The sequence below is a fragment of the Sphaeramia orbicularis genome, chromosome 11 (genome assembly GCF_902148855.1).
Source record: "Sphaeramia orbicularis chromosome 11, fSphaOr1.1, whole genome shotgun sequence".
In the NCBI taxonomy this organism is placed as follows: domain Eukaryota; kingdom Metazoa; phylum Chordata; class Actinopteri; order Kurtiformes; family Apogonidae; genus Sphaeramia; species Sphaeramia orbicularis.
Genome location: NC_043967.1, coordinates 26,015,413 through 26,027,740, shown reverse-complemented (window position 1 = coordinate 26,027,740; position 12,328 = coordinate 26,015,413). Strand labels below are relative to the sequence as shown.

At 38.3% G+C, this 12,328-nt stretch overlaps 1 protein-coding gene across 1 annotated transcript; it reads left to right on the top strand.

Annotated features, from left to right (window-relative positions):
* Positions 1 to 1,299: 1,299 nt before the first annotated feature.
* Positions 1,300 to 11,790, top strand: LOC115428920 (E3 ubiquitin-protein ligase ZNRF2-like). The gene is made up of 4 exons (XM_030148172.1): positions 1,300 to 2,026; positions 6,705 to 6,800; positions 9,580 to 9,685; positions 10,964 to 11,790. The coding sequence occupies exons 1-4, from the start codon at positions 1,702 to 1,704 to the stop codon at positions 11,019 to 11,021; spliced, it is 585 nt and encodes a 194-aa protein (XP_030004032.1). The 5' UTR covers positions 1,300 to 1,701; the 3' UTR covers positions 11,022 to 11,790.
* Positions 11,791 to 12,328: the final 538 nt, after the last annotated feature.

Genomic DNA, 12,328 nt, shown 5'->3' with positions numbered 1-12,328 from the left:
CCTTAAAAACTACTCCTCCACATTGTATTATTTTTGTTTGTCTGAACTGTTGTGCTTTCTGGGTTTCTAGTTTATGTGTTGGCTATGAAAGCGTTCTGAAAATTATGGTTTTTTGTTGTAAGTAAGTAAGTAAGTAAGTAAATTTTATTTATCAAGCACTTTTCACAGACAGTCACAAAGTGCTTTACAGTGCAAAAAAAATGAATAAAACAGTACAAATAAAATACAATTAAAATACCAGTAAAACACAATAAAATATGATTAAAAACAGTTAAAATATGATAAATACATAAAGTGCAATCAGTTTATAGCGGCCCTGAGTCAATTGTGAAATTAAAAATCAGACTATTATGAATGAAGTTAAAAGAGAGACTGGCATGCAGTCTAGTTCACCTTATGTCTTACGAAATGAATCTATTTTCTCAGTTAATGCATGCAAATGTTAGACACGATAACAGAAGTTCCTTTTTATGAGGTGTTTCATGTTACTTTTACTTAACATAAATAGTTTAAAGAAAACTATAGTGTGTAGGGGAGGATTTTAACCCCATGTTTAACTCAGACCAGCAACAGTTGATATTGAGAAAGAAATCAGTTTTGGCTAAATATGAAAGTGAAGGTTATTTTATTGTTATGACAGTGAGTATAATACAGTTCTTTTATTGTGGGTTGTTGTTAGCAATTAGATGTTTGTCTTATTGTATTTGTTTCAACAAGACAAAGAGTATTTTTAGAATAATTGTTGCAGTAATAAGTAATGAGCATCTAAAGTATTACATCATGGTGTCACATTCCTGAACTAAAAGCACTCGGAGAGCGCAGACCTCCGCCAAGGCTGATCAGTGCCCCCCCCCCGTGGGCCCCCCCACCCCCGATCACCACCAAAATTTAATCATTTCTTCCTTATCCCATTTCCAACAAACCCTGAAAATTTCATCCAAATCTGTCCATAACTTTTTGAGTTATGTTGCACACTAACGGACAGACAAACAAACAAACAAACAAACAGACAGACAAACAAACAAACAAACCCTGGCAAAAACATAACCTCCTTGGCAGAGGTAATTAAAAATAAATAACAATAAACAAGGATCATGTAGAAAGTTAAATATAAATAAGAAAAAACAAGGATCATGTAGAAAGTAGGTGTCTGTTTTACTGATGCTTCAGACTACCGTGTAACATCATCATTATAGTTCCTAGTCCTGTTGACAACCTTTACTTTGAAAGGTAATGATCCACTTCTGGTGAACTTCGGGTGTTTTGACGGAGTTGTTTCTCAGGGGGAGGAGGGCAATCCCTGCTTTTATTTTTCTTTCCAGACAGACACAGTTGAGCACAAAAACAAACTTGAACCAGACGAGCTCGGGGTCAACAACAGAGCTTTATGTGCAGCAAATGAAGGAACTGAAGAATTTGTAGTGTGGAGATTTGCTCTAACTATATCTGTGTCCGTTGTTACAAAGAGGGGAGGGCTGTGTTTAGAAAAAAAAACAGGAGCATTTGGAAATTAAGTTACGCGACAGTGAGTGCGCACTTTACGCACAGCGCGCACCGTGAAACTTTATTATGTTGGATCACTTCGGCTTTGACATTCTTCATCTGTTGCATTGTCTTTGTTGATGTGAACGCTTTCAGACTCTCAGCACCATGTGTCGTGATTAAAAACTTTAAATCTTGAAGAGGATCCACTAAGACAGCATGGGGGCCAAACAAAGCAGCCCAGTATTTGATGGCAGAACTCGGGCTTATTCCAGCTCCGATCTCCCGTCTGGAAACACCGGCGGAGGAGAGAGAATTGCAGGGTTTAGATACACAAACGGCCCCGACGGACCCCGGATCCGGTACACGGGTGGAGGACCGGCCAGCTCCGGGCTCGGTATACCGGCCGGCAGGTCGGGGTCACACGTTCTCAATCAGAGTCTGGATGGCACGGATGGTGACGATGAGGGCCAAACCCCCCCAGAGGGCCACAGGCTGCTCATCGGGTCTTTACCGGCTCACCTGTCCCCTCACCTGCTGGGAGGTAAGACTGGAACACGTGACTTATAACGCATTTACCACCGGGGACCTCAAAACCATCACTGTCCAGTAATTGTCCTTCTGAAGCCTTTGTGCTCTTTTATGGAAATATAGTCAGCCTCTATTATTTCCATCTATAACTGTGTTATTAATACTCTCTGAACTGCAGCCATGCCAGTCAGCAAGTCAATATGTGTTGCCTGAAGCAATCCTACAGGTTATGACACGAATTTGACACTTTGCCGACAGAGTTGCTTAGTATTTTTCCATCTGCCATATGATACCTGGCATATGGTAATAGCTGTCTGCTGACAAGGCCCTTTGTCTGGCAGTTCTGTATTTTTTTTCTGCAGCCACAGGTGGCTGTACTGTACTTTTAAGACTCCTTCACTGCTCCTCTGTCTTGCAAAACTGGCCTGTTTTTCACTCCCCGGCTGAGAGGGAAGAGTGCATTATGTAGGTCAGCAGATAAGAGCTTCCTGCTGGTTACACATTGCCTGACACACACACACACACACACACACACACACACACACACACACACACACACACACACACACACACACAAACTTCCTGAATCCGTGTCTCGCTGCTCAGTTGTGTGCATAGCAAACTCATATAACAGGACCATAACATACATATTCCCGTAAACAAAACATCTTCCCATTATATAGTGGTAGTGTTTTCTGCATTTCTCTTACTGTCAAAACTGTTGCAAACAGCAAGTTCCATATTTGTATTGTATTTGTTTCCCGCAACACTGATAATTTCTGTGATGAGGAAGTCTAATCATGAATAACCTCATCAGTCACCTTTGACCATCAGACACGTGGTTAGAACTCTCCAACTCAGACATGTGTCTACAGGCCTGGCCTATTTCCTCGCCACCTTTACAAACACATGATCCAAACATGAGGCTCACTGCAGACCTCTAGATAATCAGAAGAGGGTCTTGTTTACTAACTCTCAAGGGAGTCTCAAATCTGGACTATAGAATCCCAACATGTCGGCTGACAAGTCCAACCCCTAAAGGTTGTGTTTTAATTGTTAAACAAGTTATTGTGCACTCTCAAAGTTAACACCCCGTCATTTTTGCATACCTACTTTTTCAAGACTCTTCACACATTATTCTGTACCGATGTGCACCATATCAGTTAGTCTTTGGTGGCAGTCGTCCACCAAAACACTTTTTTAACCTAACTGTGGCTTCATGACGCAACTGAAATTATACACATACGCAAGTAAGAAGAGATGAGGAAGCTTCAGCAGTAAACAGCAGCATTTTTCACTTCATGGGAGGAACTGAAGATGTACTGTATAGCTATGATAAAGATCCAAGTGTCTGTTTGGCACCTCATGGGGAAATTAAAGCCTGCAGCTTTATAGAAGCCATGCACATCAAACATTTAAGTCACTTTCTAAAGATGATTAAAATAAATCTTTCATTCTATTGGTCATATTATTAGTAAATTTTAAGTGCGCCATTTAATTTACCTTAAGTGTATTTGCATCTACAGTAGGGGTGGGCAATATGGCAAAAATATCATATTGCCATTTTTTAAAAATAAAATCCCGATTCTTTACATTGATCTTTGAGACCAATTTGCATATTGTTTGCCAGGTAAAAAGTCACTGCTTCCATTACGTCTTTCCACTGTTTCTTACTCATCTCAAAATGAGTGTCTTTACTAAATGATTTTTTTTACTAAATGTGTTAAAGTTGTTTCCTTTTGTTTAACGCTGTTTGGGCACATATCAGGTTGGACAGGGGGCTAATAACGGCGTGAACATACACGCGGAAAGCTTATAATGTGTACAGATAACACGCCAATTAAAAGTGGTGTGTATATTTACGCGAGTCATGATATCACGATGCCTGGTGATTGAACAGGTTCATAGTGTTGTCATCCGACGTGCGAACCATATCTGTGCAAATTTTGCCAATTACTGTTGTTTGCGCTTTGTCATTTGGGGAAAAGCCAAACCAATTCCATACGATGGAAGTGGAATTCTGTTTAGGAAGCAATTCATCCATTTCGCTGTCAGCCATGACTCCCGCTACACAATGTGAAATCCACGTGACATGGACGTGAACTGACGTGGTGTGTCTGTGCATCAGCATATAACTACATCCAGAGCCGTTGAATAGTCTATGGCTCTGACTTAGAGCTGTACAATATATCGTTTAAGCATCGTCATCGCAATGTACATGTGCACAATAGTCACATCGCAAGTCCTGTAATGTAGGAGGCAAATGAACTCAATGTGCTCTCATCTAATTTCAAGGGTACCTGACACATACTGTGTGCAGCGATCCACCAATCACAATTGTTCTTAATCAGTTTGGAGTGAGTCGCTGGTAACAACATTAAAAAATGAGCAACGAACAAGAGAAAATCACCATAAATGAAGAATTGGTGCCAAAAAGAAAAGCAACATCAGTTATCTGGAATTATTTCAGCTACAAGAAGGATGATACTGAAACACGTGTTCCGTGTCGATAGTGCCTTGCACCTGTTGCCGCAATGAGAGGAAACACAGCTAAGTAGTTTGACCATTTATGTCAGCACCACACAGCTATTATATCCTCCAGAGCATTTTTTCATATCGCAATATATATCGCAGGGTTAAAAAAATCGCAATGTCAGTTTTTTTCCAATATGGTGCAGCCCTACTCTGACTACATCATATTAGAGATGATTCTATGATCTCTGCTTTGTCGGATCATCGATATGTTCTAATCCTTAACGATCTAGTATCGTCATATCGCACACCCCTAATCTACAGGGATCTATGTTTTGTTAGGGTAGAGTTTTTATGGTGATGAATGTTGACATTGAAGGAAATATGATAAAGTTGTCATTGAATACATCAAAGCAAAAGTACACACAGTTCAGTTCCTTTAGTTTTCAGATATAATGTATTACAACACAAACAATAAATAAAAATCAATCAGTAATCTGCATTTTTATGTACATGACCCATATTACTTCTTAAAACAATCATTATCTACTTAAATGGATTTGGGGCCAGATCCACTAATGGACCGTGTGGTTTTGTTATCATTACACTGGTGCAAATACGAAAAAATATAGTGTGCAGGTCACAAAGCATGAAACTCACCGCAAACGGTGCTGGGGAACCAACAGCATTGATGTTGCAGCTGTGACATTTGCATCGATACAAATTTGGGAAATTGCACAAAATCAACCCCTCTATGCAAATATGCCTTGTTGCAAAAAAAACAACTAAAAGCAACACAAAAGGCAGGAATGAATGATCACAGTTTGGCTGCAGCGTAGAACACCTGTAGGAAGGTGGGGTTAACTGCCTGCAAAATCAACCCTGTTTCTCCTTCTTCAACTTTTTGATTTTGAGAGGCTTATTTAGCAAAACCAGAGTGAAGTATTCAGTCAGACTTGAAGGAATCAGATCTTATCTCAGACATTCAGGTACTTAAAAATAGAAATGTGTGTGCTGAAGGAGACCAAGTTACTTTATTATAATATTCCACCTTGAAAACCTGGAATCTAGACGAAAAGAATAATAAATAAAATACATCAAAGATGATTTGTGATTGAGGAGAGCCTCTGAAATTTTGTTTTAAGGACCAGTCTATGCCCTGAAATATGGAGAAAAAGACTCAAACACAGGAAAAATTGAAATCAGACACAGGCTGTGTTTGTTTGCACATTTATCATATCTTTTGAGAATACTTTACATCCTTGAAATGTACAATACTGCAGGCGCAAATGCAGTATAGTTCATTAGCTGCAGTTTATTTGTGGATTTGGCCCTTAGGTTGCCTTATCTTAAGCCATATTGTACAAATAACATCATGCTTAACCTCAGCTTTTATGATTCTTTGTGCAGATTCAAACATCAGATAAAGCTGCCCATTGTCACTTCTCCATCTCTAATCTTTGCCTCATTTGTCTGGCATCTTGCTTGTTCTTGTCTGTTTTTTAGTGACCACAGCATATTCTGTAAAACCACTCATGGCTGCCACATTACTCATTTGCAAGAGTTCTTTTTTGCTGTTGATTTTTCACACTATTTTTATTCTTTGGCTTGTGCAAAATATCAGGCTAAAGTTCAAATGAAATTACACGTCATTAGTAGAAACATCCATGTCTTTTATGTGTTTCTCAAGTCCTCTCTAAAGTCCATTTCACATTACTTGAATCCACACTTCTGAAGATAATTACTATTTGTGTATATGGAGAATTTCATGTTCTCTCTCGGGATGTTACTCTGTTAAACAGCTTATCTCAGGTCAGCTCCTGCCCTGTGAAAATGCACCGCTTCACGATGTATGTGGGTCAAATTATGAATAAATAACTCACTTATATAATTCTCCCATACTGTGTAAAAATATCCGTGTCCCTCAGATGTGCTTGGTTTAGGTATGAACAATAAAAACAGAATTTAAGGACTGAGCAGAAAAAGAAGAAAAAGAAGAAACCTGAGGGGAAGGTAGAAAACAGTGTGATGAGGCGGCAGATTGTAACAGCTTGTTTACTGCAGACAAAGAGGTGATGCATGGAGGTGTCAAGTCATGGAGGACTGTAGAGGACCAACCACCAGCAAACTGTCCCACGCCCTCTGTTGTGTACATATCAATAAAAGGTTATGAGGAGGCATTCTGGGTACTGATCTGCCTTTGTTTTTTTCACTTCCAGGTTTCCACTGTCCTGTGTGCGCCAAGTTTATGGCTTCGGACGAGATAGAAAAACACCTGCTCAAGTGCTTCAGTAAAACACGCCTTACCTACAACAGTAAGTGACTGGGTGTGGAAGTGCAAAAGGGCATCAGATACATGTGCTTTTCCTCATTTGATCAAAATAGACAAGTAAAACTGCATGTAAAACTGAGCAATCCAACTATATTACATGAGACGCATTACCACAGAGTAAAAATAACTGTTCTATTCATGTTTGTTTTAAGAAAAAGTCAGTCAAATGGTGCTTGTCAGAGTGGTTATATATTACAGTGACTTACGGCCATTTTGGCTCGTGACCCCTTAAAAATGTCAAATTCTTCTTGTAACCTATGGCCACAGGTTATACTGTGGCACTGAGGAATTACAAAGGCCAAAGATTGATTTTTCTTCATCACTGCTTGATCGATTTACAGAGACTCAGGAGACATGACAAACATTAATCCTAACAATCAATGTAATCGAATATTATGCCATAATTATGTGACGTGCTCCGATTCATCTCAAATGACTCCTTCTGGAATAAACTGTAGACTATTGGATTTTTAGAATATTGTCAAAGCAGTGGTGCTTTTTTCATATCTTTATTATATTAAAGGACACCTATTAATCTTACATTAACTACCTGGTTATAAACATACATACTGGTAGCATATGGGTTCTTGATTAGTCATTATAAAGCAGTTATTAATGCCTCAGTCTGCATGATGGTATTCTAAAAGTACTAGGACACGATGATAATGTGCTTTGGTCAATATGGACTTTCCTACAAGAACAGGTGTTCTCCCTTAGTAACACTTACGATGTATGGTCTACTGTCATTTTATTAAATCAAGAACTGCATGAGTTAAAGTGTCAGACTGTATGAATTGCATATGTGCATCTGTGAATCTTGTGTTTGAGTCTGTGTTTTGGTCGGAGTCAGAAAGGTAGATAGTTCTGCACAATGTTGCTACTGTAGAGGAGCAGAACAGATGCACTCAGGAGTGAGCATACGGAAAAAATGACGTTTACGTACAAGTCAGAGTACAGACTTTTATCCTGGATGTGGGTAACAGAGACAGTTGACGGTTTAGAAATAGAGTCAACAAACCAGTAGCTCCAAACACAAGACAGACTCCAACAAATCTTCACATAAGCACAAAATACGTCTTACTCTGGTTGTTGTCTTTTTCTATGAGGGTGCACTTGTCCTAGATGTTCAGTCGATGCAACGATGAGATGCACCTGCAGATCTACCACACAGCCAAACGTACACTATATGTACAGAGCACCTGTGCAATGTACACACAAACATACTTTCTGTAGAGATGAGCTGCATGAATACAAACTAAAAAGACTGCTCTTTTTGCTTTTTAATAGGTTAAAAAAATTAGCGCGCTGATCCGAGGGGATCCGTGGACTCTAGATGTCGTAGTTTTTATGCTGTTGTGTATTCATGCATGCTGTACCACATTTGTCCATCAGTCACTGCCAAAGCATTCTGGGTATAGCGACGTGATTGTAAGGTTGTTGTATTCCAAAATCACTAATATCTCCGAAAATATTGGTCCTATCAACTTGCCGTTTTTGCTAGTCTGTTCTTTGACCAAAAAGACATAAATATACCAAACTGCAGCAGTCAGCTCTTTCTGGATTTTGTGTGATTCCTGAGACACGTATGCACACAGAGGCCACTTGGCTTTTATACCGAAGATGCATTTTTCTGATAAATTTGCACATACAGCTTATGTACAGGCTAATGTGACATAAGGTGTTAAATACATGAATCCCTTTGTCTCTCATCAAATCCATGCAAATATTTTAAAGGAGTGATATTTTGCTTTTTTTTTAAAAAAATGGAATTATGCATTTTAAAACATTTCCCTGTGGTCTACATAAACTGTAAATGCTATGCTTGGATCTGAATTCTTCATTAATTCAACTCCACAGGTCCATCTTCAACCCTATTTCTGAGTAATGACACCAGAAAGGTCGTTTTGAGCACTGGCCCTTTAAATGCATATTAGCCACTTCACACCCCAACCCCTCCAGGTTGTTGGCTGTGCTGCTCTGTCCCGTTCAACCACTTGTGTTGGTTAAAACAACCAACAACTGAACATTTTAGGTAAACTGCTTGAAGTTTGGACATATTTTCAGTATAGACTACAACCACTGCTGCTAACAATTATGGTGTGCTCTGAGAAATATTTGTCGGAAATCTTGACCATATATGTGCAAATGTCGTGACGTAACTAGTTATAGATGTAACAAATTAAGCAGGAATTGAAACGGGTTGTAGAAATCCACTCGATTTTTGCCAAAATGAAAATAAAGATAGCTTTGCAGCACCTGGAGGGTTCAAATTCAAACTTTATGAACTATTAGGGTCCAAATACACAAATAAATGTACCAAGGACTAATAAAAGTGGGTTTAGCAAAATATGACCCCTTTAAATTATATTTGATTGTGGCTATTGTACCTTCCTAGCAAGTCATATGTGCATAGAAGGTTACCCTTGATACTGTTGCAGCTCAACAGAGATAAACACTGAGATAAATATGCAACACACACAAAACTTCAGTTTAACCAACTAACAACACTTTTTTGACATTACAGAATTAAAAATACTGTCCAATTATATATTAAAAACAACCTATTCCCAATGGAGCCTGCAGAAACTGTAGACAAATACCAGTTATCATCTGGTCAGACAGATAGTTGACAGGTTTTCTGTTATCAATGCTTGAACAGATGGGTTTGTGGGATTCAGGGTCTGGACAGAACATTTGATACAAGGTTTGGTATGTGAGGCAGCACTTTGCTTATTTGTCTCTGTCCATATTGTCTTTCTCAGAGGACATCCTGTCCAGAGACTCTGGGGAATGTGCCATCTGTTTAGAGGAGCTGGAGCAGGGGGACACTATTGCCAGGCTGCCTTGCCTCTGTATCTACCATAAAGGGTAACTACAACACACACACATGGACCTGTGGAAGTGAAAAGTGATTGGTTTGCTTTCTGTTTGCACATGAAATAGATTCAAATGCGCAGTGAAGAAGATGTTAATGCAATTGTCTCAAAATTCCTAAGTGTACACATCTGTATACTGAGAAGTGTCTGCCAGTAACAAGAATGTTTATTGGTCTCACTGATTATTATTTGTTTCTAATGACTATTTACTGAAAACAATCATGAGGTAAAATCTAAGAATCCCAATAATTACAAGTATATTTACTAGATATCACAATGAATGTGTAAATCTCAAAGGAATCTCAAATATTAAACTATGGTTTAACTTTAAACTGTGTTCCACCAAACTTAGTAACTGTCTTAAAATGGAAAAAAAAAAAAAAAAAAAAGATTAACTTTAAATCTGTTTGATCCGTAGTTGAGCTTTTTCTAAAATGTACCACTGTTAAATGAAAACTTTGAACTCCAGTTTAAAATGTGATCCAGTTTTAGCTTTAATGTTACACCTGAGAAGGTTTAACACTTAAATAGCTAAAGAGACACTAAGAACTCTGACCTGAGCACAAGGAGAACACGAGACCTCAAAATTAAAGGTCAGAGCACAGGCTGTTATCATGGATGTAGGCAACAGACACAGCTGTTAGTTGAGAAATGGTGTTAGCAAATGTCAACACACAACAGGCTCCCTGCACAAAACAGAGTCTAACACAAACTTCACATAAGCACACAAGTATGCACATGCTTCTCACAACTTTTATTTGTGCAACAAAGGTCTGCTTACCCTCATATCTAGGGATTGATTACAAATCTAACTCTGCTAAACTCTGACCAGAACCATTGTTTGTTTGATGCAAACAAAACTCATCCCAGAGATAAAGTAAAGCTTTGGGAATACTTATTGGATCACTGTGAAAAGTAGGGAACAGTCAGCATTTGTTATAAATGGCGGCTGTGGCTCAAGAGATAAACTATATCATCCCCAAACAGACAACTGGGCAGTTCAATCCCTGGTCCTTGTCCATATATGTATCCTTAAGCGAATTCAATAAAGAAATTAGCTTTATTTGAATAAATGGCAACAACAAACAACAAGTGATATACAATTTAAGAACATGTGATGTTGAAAAACAGCCATGAGACAATTAACACTCATGTGAAGATCTAATAGGAAATATTTCCAAAGCTGTATTTTAATGTCCTTAGTTTTCAACTTTCATTAACTCTATTCTGATTGATAAACATCCAAACTGTCCTCCTGTTTCTGTTTCAGGTGTATCGATGAGTGGTTTGAGGTGAACCGCTCATGTCCGGAGCATCCCAGTGATTAGGAACTGAAAGAGTACTATGGTTGAACGTGTGCCCTGACCTCATCCCAGCGCCAACACTGTCTGCTCCAGCTGAGCAGCAGCGCTCCTCAGGGATTATAAGACATTATTACTGTACATTGTGTACAGGCTTTTTCATATTGCCTCACAGAACAGCATTGGACTGCTGCCCTAGACTTGGGCTGTTCAAAGAACCACAAAATAAGTGAATGTTCCAAGTTGCGCCCCATACTGGCCTCAACTCCCTTCATGCAGTCTGGGATCTTGCTGAGTCGTTTTGCTGATCGGGGTGTGTTCGTACCCAACATGGTGCAAAGGATAACATTTGTTTTCAGACAGACATGATCAGAAGGCTGAAGGCTGATGCCGTGCAATGTGAAAAACAGTCATACAAAATAAAATACAGTATGTCTGTATCAGCTTTAAGGAATGATTACAGTGTTGATGTTAGAATACTTTGACTGCAGATTGGTTCTCAATAAAGTTTTTTAAACAATCATGTCATGCGTAGGCCAAATAGTCTAATTTAAAATACTTAATCACTTTGCTATTTAGAACCACTGTAATTTGATTGTGTAGTTGAGAGAAAATTAAGGATATGCTAAGACATCTGGTAATGATTTATTTGCTCTCTAAGGAGTGCCATAATATGCTGCTATGTCATAGACTGGAAAGTTTTCCTATAACCTTTGAGCCTTTGTACATTGTACTTTCTATTTGTACTGTAATGAATTGCACAATAAATGTTTTGTCTTTGTGTGTTGTTTCTGCACTTTTGAGATTGATTTATGAATGCAAATATATCCAAAAAATGCAAACACATGTAGTTTTTCTTAAAAACAATTTTGCCAACCATAGATAATTTACAGTTTTACAAAGTTTTGCTTGCAGTAAATATTGTTTGGCCTACTTTCAAGGAAGTAACTGAGCAGGAACTAGGAAACACTATCTGTAATTCATATCATTTCAAGTAGGCAACTTCCCTCATGCATAAGGCCTATATCAATGCATGTTCTGTCCAAATTGTTTCTGTTATTGCTTTTAACTGTGACCACACCTGTTTGAGGCTAGTAGATAAAGGGTGGCACTTTTCTTAAGGAGATAAATTAAACATGTATCAGTCAAAAGGTGTCTCAATATGCTTTTCATATAGAGACTTTGGTAAAATCTTATATGTACTATATAAATATTTATTTTTTTCTGTAGGAGATTTATTTATTTATTTATTATTATTTATTCTGTAGGAGTCTTATAAGCTCATTTTCATCTTTATGCAAGTCAAATAACAGTGTAATATGCCTGATTTTGTA

Coding starts and splice junctions, on each gene's coding strand:
- LOC115428920 (XM_030148172.1), top strand. CDS start 1,702: ATGGGGGCCAAACAAAGCAGCCCAGTATTTGATGGCAGAACTCGGGCT. Junction 2,027..6,704: donor GTCCCCTCACCTGCTGGGAG/GTAAGACTGGAA, acceptor TTTCACTTCCAG/GTTTCCACTGTCCTGTGTGC. Junction 6,801..9,579: donor AACACGCCTTACCTACAACA/GTAAGTGACTGG, acceptor TGTCTTTCTCAG/AGGACATCCTGTCCAGAGAC.